The following is an 11,893-nucleotide window of genomic DNA, read 5'->3' as shown; positions in this document are numbered from 1 at the left end:
CCCCCCCCGCGGCATGTCTTTTCACTCTCTTGGGGGTATCATTTGAGAACCCAAAGTTCTTAATTTCAAAGTCAATTTCCAGAGTTTTCCATTTTGTTTAGTGCTTTTCATTCCTGCATTCACCAAGGTTATTTGATATCTTACAATGTGGTCTAAAACTATTCCCATTTGGGTCTATAATTCTGCCAACATTGATTTTTTTTTTATGATTAGGGTCAGGTTTCATTTCTGGTTTTCCCACGTGAATACCCAGTAGCTCACAGTGTTTACTGAAAGTTTATTCAAGAAGGAGAGGGTTGGAGGTTGGTGTTAGCAGATGTAAGCTATTATATATAGAATGGATAAACAACAAGGTTCTACCGTATGGCACAGAGAACCATATTCAATATCCTATGATAACCCTGTTGCCGTCCGGGAGCCACACGCCTGGAGTCAAGTTCCCCGGTAAATGCAACCTGTGTCCCAACCAAGGACACCCGAGAATCACCAACACCAAGTAGAAAGATTAGCAAAGGATTTATACGAGTATAGAAGCTGACCCAAACTGTCCGGACAGGGTCCCACTCGGAGAGAAGTGAGTGAGACCCCGACTAACAGTCGGGCGAGGCTTTTATACCCTTCACAGGGCGGGAAGCCCCCAAGGCGGGAGGGAGCTGTTTAATTTTGAATCAGCCAATCAGGAACCCGGTTCTTCCCGCCCCAAGCAAGCAAGCAAGTTTCTTACAGAAGCCAAAATGTGCTGTTAGCCCTGAAGCTGTTCTTCCGTTTCTTTCGTCACAACCCCAGTGGAAAATACTTTTTTAAAGTATATATATATATAAAACCATATCACTTTGCTGTACAGCAGAAATTAACACAACATTGTAAATCAACTATATTTCAATTTTTAAAAGTTTATTGTTTCTCCATTGCCCTGCAGAGCCACCACTGTCATGCACCAAGGGTCCGTTTACGCCTGAATTTGTTTCTAGACCCTTTACTCAGTTCTGCTGGTTTAGTCTGGATCCTGGAGCTGGTACCACACCATCTCAGTGACTATATCTTCGTGACAATTATTGACCTCAAGCAGAGCAAGTCGTCCTTCCGTGTTCTATCTGCTTCAAAACAGCCTAATTATTGGCCTTTAAACTTTTAAACAAACTTCAAATTCACCTTGTCAAGTTTCCCAATAAAATGGGCATTTAACTGATAATGCAGTGAATCTGCATATCAAAGAGAGAGAAACTAAGATTTTTACAATATTGAGCATTTGAATCCATGAACGGAGAATATTCTTACAATTGTTCTACTCTTTTTAAACATCACTCATTCCCATCTGACGGTTTTCTACTGCCAGATGGAGGACTAGCGTGTATTTTGCCGGAATTATTCACAGTTACTTGATTTTGGTGTCACTATTGCAAATGTTTAAAATTTCATTTTGTAATTCTTTCTGGCTAGCTTTTAGGAACATGATTGATATTTACTAAGCTTATTCATTCTAAAACTTTTAATTTTAGATTCTCCTGAATTTTCTACATAAATCGTATCTTCTGAAAATAATAATGGCCTTGTACCTGCCTTTCCAATTCTTTTACATCGTATTTGTTTTTTCTGCCTTACTGCACTGACAGTGACACAATGTTGACCAGAAGTGGTGATTTATGAGCATCCTTGTTTTCAATCTCTGAGGATGCTTTTCAATTTTCACCATTAACAATGTTGTCGTTTCAGTATCTGTAGCTTCTGGGGATCTGTTTCTATACTCTGGTGTTTCTATTCTTGTACATGTTGTCTTTTATCCTCAGGAACCTGGTTATCTTTTATTGTGTTCTAACATTTAATTTGGAAAATACATATATTTGCAGAAATCATTTAAATCCTGGGGTCACACTGTTCTCCTTCTGACAAGATTTGTGTTGGTTTCAGCTCGGAGCAAGTGGATACTAGTGATCTAGGAAGACCTTATTAGAATTTCAGGAGTTGAGATTTTTTTCCCTGGGACACCTAGATGTCTCAAAACCAGTTTGCAGTCCACATTAGGGCTGCCTATTGATGATTCATCCTTATTTCTAGGAAGAAATGCCTCTGGATCCCACCCCAAATCCACTCCTTTGACAGAACACAGACCCCAAACTTTGACCTTCAATGCTGCAAAATTGTTGAGGTGACTGACCAGCTTCTCAGCTATCTTTGGGGGATTGGCAAAAAGAGACCCCACATGCTGGTTTCGCCTCTCCAGATCTCTGTTGCTCTCAAGAACATAGCAAAGTAACCCATTCCTACGTGGTTCACTTGACTATGCCTTCAGGCAAATCTCTTTTTTAATGTTTTGTCTGTTTGTCTTTATGAGGATAGATGGCCCCAAATACCTAACCTGCCACTGTCAGAAGTCAAATGACCTTGACTGATCCTGCTTTAAGATATCTGAACTTGACAGAGTCCTGCGTTCTTTTGTATTCTTAGGCCCACATACTCTTAGGAACATTAAAGCGACACCTGATTGTGTTGTCAACATCTCACCTGCATTCGTTCTACTGGCAACGTGAAAAAGAGGAAGCACCCTGGGATTGGGGTGGGGGGTTGTCACTGGCAGATGGGGTTGAAGGACAAAGACCGGCTGCCTCTCTCCCTGTCCTGACTGAGGCCAGGTGAACAGCCCTGAACGGGCCCCTCTCCAACAGACGAAATCCAGGCCCATGCTGGGGACAGGCTGCCCCGTCCAGTAGCTCAGGGAGGCTGAGCGGTGCCTGAGGCAATGCAACGCCTGAGGCAACGCAACCTCTTTGTTCCCTCCGTCTCCATGGGCTGGAGCCACCGCACAAAAATTTGCAAAGTCTAGTGTCATTCCAGTGCCCATAGAGGTGGTTGCTAAACCTCTGGTCAGGCCATCCCCGGCTTCTTTCCTAGTTGGACAGTGGGTGTGGTTGGGACACCAGCCCACGAGCACTGGCCCGGAAAAATATCAAACCACAGAAGAATTTCACCCTCAGCTCGTCCCCTCTTGTCCTCTTCCTACTCTCCTTAGTGACATTCTACACATCTGCAGAAGCCCTTTACAGAATGCCCACCACATGTCCCGGTTAAGGGTGATCATAGTACAAGATGTGGACGATGGCCTCTGGGATTTGGAGGGAGATAAGACATAGCCTCGCCTTCTGGTGTAATGCCCAGACCCAGTGGTCCTTGGAGCATTAGACAGACTCGAGGTATCGTCAGGCTCTTACTAGCTGTGTGATTTCAGTTTCTCCACCTGTGAAGTTTAGATAATAGTTAGTGTCTTCCGAATGGGGCTGGCATAAGTAGTATTTGGTACATAAGAAGTGCTCGGGATTTTTTTCTCTTCCGCTGTGTTAAGTGCTCAAGGACTGCCTCAGTCATTAGAATATTCTGGAAATCAGGCGAGGGAAGGAGCATCTCTAGCCAACTCCTCCTTATACCCCAGTCAAGGTCTCAGACTGTTGTTTGGGTGTAGTTGGGTAATGAGGAGAGGGTCTGGGGACTGGGCTTTCCTTAAGCCACAAAGAAGGCAGACCCTTTCCAACAGAGGGGTCCTGGGAGCTCTCTCGACTGGGAACGGAGTATCCTGCCAGGGGAAGTGAGCCTGATTCAGCGGGCAGCATGGTGGGGCCCAGCAGGAAGGAAACACCCTTTGCCATCACTGGTACCTCCTGTTGGTGTAACCAAAGAGGCTGCAGGAAGTGGGTGTCCCCGTGGGAGCTGAGAAACCACAGGCCCAGGCAAGGGCTGGCTTCCCCTGCTCACAAGAGCAAGGTCAAAGACCAGAGGACATGGAGCTGAGTGGAGTGGCCGTGGCCCTGGGCCCACCGGCCAACTCCTTTTATTCCTGTGCTTCAGGACCCTGGCCGCCCAGACTGCAGACACCTGTCCGGGTGAGATGGACCTGAATTTCCAGTCCCTGAGAGCTGGTAACTACCCACTCATTGACCACAAATAGTATCTAGGGTTAAACCCTCCGTATGCATCTCCTTCTGAAGACTCAACAGCTCAACTTCACCTGCAGACTAGGACACAACAGGCCCAAGGTCACACAGGTCGGGGGGGGGGGGGCAGGAATTTAATCCCAGGTCTGTCCAACTCTCAAGCCTGTGATTCACCCCACGAGCTTCCCAGCCAGGTCTCGACTCTGCCACTGAGAAAAAGGACCATGCCCATCACTTTCTCTGTCTTCTCTTGGACTTTTCAGAAAGATGTTGTAAGATGTTCTAATCCAAGGGCTCCCACGTTTACTTGGGGTTTGTTAGTGCAGATTTCTGGCTTTTACCCCAGAGAGTGCAATTCAGCAGATTTGGGTCTAAGAGGGGGTTGTGGTCTCCCTCCCGATCCCACGCAGGTGGATGGGGCCCACACCTGGCAAGAGGCTGCCCCTGAGGACAGACCAGCCTCCCCCTGAGTGGAGGACGTATTTATGGGGGAAGCATAAGGCTGCCCCCGTGAGAGAGTCCCAGCTGGAGACAGACCCCAAAACGACAGCTGCCTGTGTCTCCAGTGAGAGCACAGCTGATTCCCACATCCTCTAAGTTGTCTCTCCTGAGGATATTTCAGTTTTGAAATCAACAAAAATAATTATTTTTTTCTGAGGAGGAAATGAATCTCTGGTTCCAGTTCTACTGGAGTTTGCTCTGTGTCCTTGGATCAAATGTGTCCCCTCTCCAGGGGCCCTACACAGACCCCTTCGAGTTCAGGAATTCTAAGGTCAAAAGTCCAAGGTCTGGGGTGAAAATGTTACATTGACCCAGATTCCCAAAGTCTTTAAAATATTTATTGTGGTTATTTAGTGAAAGCACCCACTGTTTATGAGGTTCTTTTAAAATGCCATGAATTATACTAAGAAGTTTAAAATCTGCGTTATCTAATCTAATCCTCCCCACAGTCCTATTCCTGTCTCCACTTGGGCGCCGAAGGGACAGAGCGCAGAGGGGTTGAGGGACTTGCCCAAGGACACACAGCACTGAGGCTGGGGGTAGGGTGGCTCAGGCAGGGTGGACCACCAGGCCAGGGCTCTGCCCTGCATCACCTCCACACCTGACCAGTGCCCACCAGAGGCGGGAAAATCACTGCCAGGCTGACCCTTCATCTGAGACGGGTGACTCTGGCCACAGCCAAGGGCCCAGGCCGAGGTCGCCGCGTGGCAGATCCCCGTGGCTCGGGTGGCTGGTCGCCGGCTCTGCAAGCTCTCAGGCCCAGGACGAGAGCACTGACTGGCGCTCTGTGTCCCTCTGCAGAGGTGAAGCTGGTGGGTCTGGAGGGCTCCGACAAGCCCTCCATCCTCCGAGGCTGCCCGGGGCTGCCCGGACCCGCAGGGCCCAAAGGAGAGGCAGGCGCCAAGGGACAGAAGGGTATGTGCTCTGGCTCGGACGTGGGGGTCACTGAGCACCAGCCCTTCTCATATTAGACCCCGGGTGGGCACTGCCCCCTGCGGGTCTCAGGTCGGGAGCTTGGGTCACGACCTTGCTCAGAGCTGGCGTCAGGAGCGACCCCTGAGGCCCACCGGGATCTGCCATTCCCTGAGGAGGGGGCTGGTCGCAGCTATTCTATGAGCTCACACCGGGGTACACTTCCATAGAACACCTGCTTCCCGGTCCTCGATCCAGCCCTGGCTTTACGTGGCCGTGGGCCAGAGTTCCAAGCCACGCGTACCTCGGTATTCTCACCTGAAAACTGAGGCCCCAGCGTTTTCTATCTGTACCACAGATGAGAAAACTGGGGCTCAGAGCAGTCAGCCATCACCAGGGAGGGTGGAGCTGGACCTCAACTCTGTAGGAAGGCCCCCGAGCGCTCCACAGCTCTCCCGTCGACGTGGTGGTCCCCTTGTGGGGTTTCGGGCCCCGAGCCTGGTATGAAGGGCAGGTGTGCACGCAGCTCAAGGGGTGAGTGCCCCGGGCCTGCGTGTGAGTGGACGCTCCAAGGGCTCCAGACACAGGGTCAGCTCGGAGGTCCCCAGATTCTCACGTCCTGAGAGGTATCCAGCTCAGGGGCCGTGGGCACCCAGGGCAGCTCCTGGGGATGGGAGGGCTGCATGTGCTCACCACGATGGGCTCCAGGCTGGGGGTCCTGCCGGGGGACACTGGGAAGAGGGGCCGGGCTGGGGCGGCTGCCCACCAGTGGGTGTGGTTAGTCCACCCCAAGCCGAGCCGGCACCCCCTCGGCCACCCACCCACACCCCCACACCCCCCGGGGAGTGCAGCCTGCCGGCAGATTCTCCTGCTGCCTCTGCTGAGCCTGGGGCCACCTCTCCTGACCCTCCCCTCAGTGCTCAGGAGGAGGGGCAGGGCCCCTGGGTGGTCCTAGCCGCCTTCTCACACCAATAACGCAGACCTGGAAGGCCTCGTGGCGCCCGACCCCTCCTCTATGGAGGTGGAGAGAGAACCACCCCAGAGGGATGAATAATTGCCCCCGACCGCCCCTGCATCCAGGGCTGAGCACAGGGCAGGGCCCCTCCTCCCTCCCAGAGCCAAGGGGCCGGAGGGTCCTGTGTGACAGGGTCTCTGAGGACGTGCTCTTGGTCCCAGGCCCCCATGTAGCCGGAGGGGCTCTGTGACGGTGGCCTGGACCTGGGCTGCTACACTGAGGTGGTCGGGAGCCAGATCGCTGATGGTTGCCTGGGGCCCGAGCTTGGCGCGCCGGCCGGCCGGCACCGGGTAGCTGTGAGTGCTTTGTCCCCGACGCCTGCTGTCACCCTCGGGCGGAGTCCCAGGGCAGTGACCCTGAGGACACCGCAGCTGGGATGGAGGGTCAGGGCTGTGCTCCTTAGGGCAGAGACGCTCGAGGAGAATTCTTCACGTGGCCTTTGCCTCAAGGATGTATCTTTGGAATTTACAGGAGAGCGAGGTTCTCCCGGAGTCCCTGGGAAGGCGGGGCCGGCCGGGCCCGAAGGTACCAAAGGTGATAGAGGAGGACCCCGGGGCCTGTCTACAGAGACATGAGAGATGGAGACAGACAGAGAGAGAGAGGGAAGAGGCGGAGAGAGAGATGGGAGAGAGACAGAGAGAGGGAGGGGGGCCAAGTGACAGAGAGGCACCTGTCCTATTTGCTGTTTCCAAAGAGCTTCGAGACAGCGTGTGAACTGGGTCCCGGGTCCGGGGCCCAAGGTCCAGAGCAGCCTCTCATAACCCAGGGAAGAATCTAGGCCTCTGAGTCCCCCCGCAACTCCCCCGGCTGAGACCCAGGCATTGGAAAGGTGTGGGATGCGGAGCATGCGTGCGTGGTGCCCAGAGCCACAGCCCCATCCCCCACGCCCCAGCTCCCGAAGAACTGAGCGCTTGGGTGGTTTCCAGAGCGAAGGGTCGATGTCCACTGACCAGACGTCCTGTGCATCTCCTGTCTCTCCCCAGGAGACCGAGGGGAAAAGGGCGCGGGCGGAGAGAAAGGTGAGCCCCTCCGCCTCCCTGGGGTCATTGGGCAGGCTTTGCAGGGGGCTGGGGCGTCCCAGAGGGCTCGGCCACGGCCAGCACCACCTGGGGGAGGATCTCAGACCACACCCCTGGCCTTCTCCTTGCAGCCAGTGGGAGTGGGAGGAGGGGCCTCTGAGTCCGGCGTGCTTTGTCAGCGCCGGTGAGCGCTCAAAGCCCAGAGGCTCCAGAGCTGGACCCAGGGGACTGGCAGCACCGCCTTTACTACATGATTTTGGACATTTTGCTTATAATGCTCTGATTTATGCTCATTTATTTAAAAATGTGTAAAAGCAAGAAAAGGCAAAACGCCGAGACACAGTCACGTGCTCTGGCTACAAATACAAAGTGCGAGGTTGGGGCCCAGACTCACATCCCAAACGCTCCCCAGTACTTTCCACAAGCGGAGGCTGTGCTGGAGACACGGGCTGTGGAAAGCGATAGGCCTGGGGGCGCTGAACCTGCACCGCCGTGTGCCGTGAAGCCCAGGCGAGGTGGCCGGCACGGCGGTCCAGCCAGTGCCCCGCGGGACGGTACTGGCCGCCAGCCCCCAGGCAGGCCGGATGCAGTGGGGGCCAAGCAAGCCCAGTGATGCTGAGTCTAGGAGCTGATCCGCAGGGCTGGAGGCTGAGAGTCCTGCAAAGAGCTGGATGATGGTTTCCTTTCTCCACACTGTGTTCACGGAGCAACGGGGCTGAGGGGCACGGGGCGCTGTTTCCAGACGTGTGGCGTGCATGTCCTCTCTCCCCACAACAGGAGAGCCGGGGCAGCTTCATTCCTGTGCCACAGGTGACCGCACACACGCCGACCCCCGGACCTCTGCCTGGACCTGCTCCTGCTTGGGGCGGGGGAGGGGGGATCGACCAGAAGGCCAGCTGCACAGACTCAGGTTCCACCTTCCAAGGACAAAACCCTCTCTGCACATATCTTACTCCGCGCTTACCCGAGTGATAGGCAGCCATTGCCTGGATAACTCGAGTATATTCCTGGAGGAGGCCAGGTGCCCAGGAGACTTGGCGGGGACAGCCCTGGGAGGTGGGGGCCTGGCCGTCACAGCCGGGTGGCCTTGGGGGCTGCGTCTCTGTCCCAGGACTCAGAGCCCACCTCCCCCAGGCAGGTGTCCCTGCTCCTCCCTCCTCCCTGCTTCCCCTCCCCACTGCTCCAACCAGAGCTCCTGTCCTGGCGTCCATTCCCCGGCTTCCCTTCCCAGGACCTCGGACCTGTAAGGAGCTGCTCACCAGGGGGCACTTTCTGAGCGGCTGGCACACCATCTACCTGCCCGACTGCCGGCCCCTGACCGTGCTGTGTGACATGGACGTGGACGGCGGGGGGTGGACTGTGAGTCGGGGGCGCTCAGCGATGGCCGTGGGGTTTACCCAGTGATGGCCGTGGGGCTCCTGGGCAGGGGTGTGCGTGCCGGGGAGGCTCACCTGGTGGCAGATCACTCTTTAGTGGCCTTTGTGAGACCGTCCACTCCCTCCAGGCTGAGGCTGACCCCGTCCTTTCACTGAGGTCGGGAGAATCAGAAATGTCGGGGGGACGGGAGTGTGGACCCACATGGGAAGGAGTCCCGTGGCTCAGGGCTGTGGGCTCAGGCCCGGAGGTGCCCACTCCTCTGCAGCTGTGTGGCTTTGGGCTTGTCGCCTGCCCTCTCTGAGCCTCCGTTTCCTCCTTGGTCCCGTGTGGGTGTCCCTGACTGCCCCTGGGCTCTTGGATGAGACCCGCGTTCTGGTCCTCAGCCTGTGATGCCTGTGACCTACCAACGCTGCTCCCGCGCGGGGCCGGGGCGCTCTGTGGGGGGCGGCAGTGGGGCCCGTCTCCCCAGCCCTCCCCGTCGCGTGCAGGTTTTCCAGCGAAGGAGCGACGGCTCCGTGGACTTCTGCCGGGACTGGGCCGCGTACCAGCAGGGCTTCGGCAGTCAGCTGGGAGAGTTCTGGCTGGGGAATGACAACATCCACGCCCTGACCGCCCAGGGTAGGGCCACGGCCGGGGGCTCTGCGGTGGGGTGCCTGGAATGCACATGCCCCTGACCTTAGCCCTGGGCCATGTGGGCCAGAGGACCCCGCTCCTCCTGGCCCCCGGGGTGGTCACGTGTGACAGCAGGAGGGGTTATTACTCTGAGAACCTAGGACATGTATTCTCTTACACTCTCTGAGTGTTCAAATCGGAGGAGGTGGATTACTGGAGTGAAGACGACTTCTGTTCTCGGGACCGACCGTATCTAGAACCCGAGAGTCGGAAGTGAGGGGGCGGCCGTCTGGATTGGGGTGACCCTTCTCCCACTTCCAACGGTTGGTCCTTCCTTGAAACTGGGATCTCGGGCCCACGGAGCCCCTCCCTCGCGTCTCCCGCTCGGTGCATGTGGCGGTCCCCACGCAGGCCCCCTCACCCCACTTCTCCGTTCCAGAGAATCAGCTTCACAGCTGGTCCTGAGGTCATCCTTTCTTAATCCTTCCACTCCCTCACGGCAACCTTGTCGGTGTCCAGTCACGTGCCTGAAATTCTTACAGAAGTAACTACACATACAAAGGTTTCCTGCCGTGACATTCACAGCTTTTGGCAGGAGAATTTAGGGTTTCACACTAGAGCGAGGCTTCATTCCACTCGAGGTACACTGACCGTGGAATTTCAGGCATGGCTGATGGAACAGCAGGGGAGCTATTTGAAAACAGGGAGGCATCCCTGAGGTCCTCCCACCAGCCCAGCCTCTCACACCTTCCCCGTGAACTGTCCCCGATGCCAAGTTCAGACGTCCCCTAAAGCCCACATTCCCACCCCCCGTGCCTGGAGGCAGAGGGTCCCTTCTGCCGGGCCCTGAGCACCCACCTCCAACAGGAAGCAGTGAGCTGCGGGTAGACCTCATGGACTTTGAGGGCAACCACCGATTTGCCAAGTACCAGTCATTCAAGATGGCGGGCGAGGCAGAGAAGTACAAGCTGATCCTGGGAGACTTTGTCGGGGGCAGTGCCGGTGAGTCCGTGCGGGGCACAGCCGTGGCCTGGGTTTCAGCGCGGGGTTTGGGGAAGCAGGGAGGACCTGCTTAGCGTCCTGGCTCTGCCTCTTCTGTGTGATGTTCTTGGGGACTTAACCTCACCAGTTTCTTATCTGCACGATAAGGTAATACTACGCATACCTAAGTGTACCCACAAGGCTGATGTGACCCGTGACAAAATCCAACAAGCTGTGGCATTATTATTAACTACCATTACTGATGAAAAACGGGGAAGAATGATAATTTAGCCCATTTCCCTGAAGGCTCCATTCCCACTCTTGTGACTGGAATTCTCCCCTGAGGAGTGAAAGAGTTCTCCCCCTAAGTGAGAGGATGCCTGTTAGCTGGCAGGAGCAGACCAGATGAGGGGATACCAAGGCCACTGCATCAGCAGAGGGATGCTCCCTGGGGTCATGTGAGTGGCACCCCTTGGAATTGCACAGTGTACAACATGCACACCTGGGCACAGCAGCTTTGACCTGGACCAGCGTAGGGGACCTCTTAGCCCTGTGTGCCAATTAGGCGACCTTTCCTTCTGAGCAGGTGATTCCCTGACGTCCCACAACAACAACGCCTTCTCCACCAAAGATCAAGACAGCGACAAAAATACTGCCAATTGTGCCGTGCAGTTCCAGGGGGCCTGGTGGTACAAGGATTGTCATGTGTCAAACCTGAACAGCCGCTACCTTGGGGGGCCCCACGAGAGCTTTGCAAACGGCATCAACTGGAGGTCAGGGAAGGGGTACAACTACAGCCACAAGGTGTCGGAGATGAAGGTGCGGGCCACCTAGGGCGGGGCAGCCGGTCCAGAGCCCTCCCCAGGAAGGTGTCGCGGACTTCTGCGTCACTATCCTCACGGGAGCAGAAGAGCCGCATCCTGTCCCCTGGGCAGGAGGCTCTCTCTCTGTGCCTCCACTGACTTCCAACCCTTCTGTCCCACTCACGAGGATAAGAGAAAATGCTAATCCAGATATGGCCAGACATACATATTCTCAATAAAGACACTTGCTTACCCAACAGCAGGCGTGGGACCCCTTCGTCACTTCCATGCTCTGACCTGTGCCCCTGTCTGTCCACCTGTCCCCATGACCTGGCTCTGCAGGTGCCCTTTGGGCTGAGGCCAGAGTCACAGAGCAGGGCCTGCACGTGAGGCTGCGTGCCAGTCAAGTGTCACTCTCCCTGCCGGGCCGGGCTGCTGTCTGCCTCCAGGTAGTTTTCAAACTCAGGCTGAGTAGAGGGCCAGAGGCCGAGCCACGTGACCACACATCCTAAAGTCTTTACTCTCAGCCCTTCAAGAAAGTGTCCTCTGACCCCAGGCTCAGAGGTAAAGTGGCCTGTGCAGTCCCAGCCTCCTGACCCCAGCTAATCCACACCGCCCAGGCTCCTGGGTCCCCATTACCCATAAAGGGTGATGGTGGCCTGGGAATCCCTCACCACCAATAAAGAAGGAAGTGGAAGAGGAGCCGCTGTGGCTGATCGGAGCGCTCCAGGAGAGGGGGGAGTGATCTCA

At 55.4% G+C, this 11,893-nt stretch overlaps 1 protein-coding gene across 1 annotated transcript; it reads left to right on the top strand.

Annotated features, from left to right (window-relative positions):
* The first annotated feature begins 3,770 nt into the window (after window positions 1-3,770).
* LOC103085048 (ficolin-1) lies at window positions 3,771-11,180 on the top strand. The gene is given in 10 exon segments (XM_007472139.1): window positions 3,771-3,810; window positions 3,813-3,872; window positions 5,226-5,339; window positions 6,823-6,876; window positions 7,335-7,370; window positions 8,148-8,180; window positions 8,602-8,729; window positions 9,236-9,365; window positions 10,227-10,361; window positions 10,927-11,180. Coding segments are annotated over 10 exon segments (978 nt in total). The 3' UTR covers window positions 11,175-11,180.
* The last annotated feature ends 713 nt before the right edge of the window (window positions 11,181-11,893 follow it).

Source organism: Lipotes vexillifer, unplaced genomic scaffold (assembly GCF_000442215.2).
Source record: "Lipotes vexillifer unplaced genomic scaffold, Lipotes_vexillifer_v1.1 scaffold149, whole genome shotgun sequence".
Classification (NCBI taxonomy): Eukaryota; Metazoa; Chordata; class Mammalia; order Artiodactyla; family Lipotidae; genus Lipotes; species Lipotes vexillifer.
The sequence above is the reverse complement of the archived record's forward strand: the minus strand, read 5'-3'. Positions and strand labels throughout refer to the sequence as shown.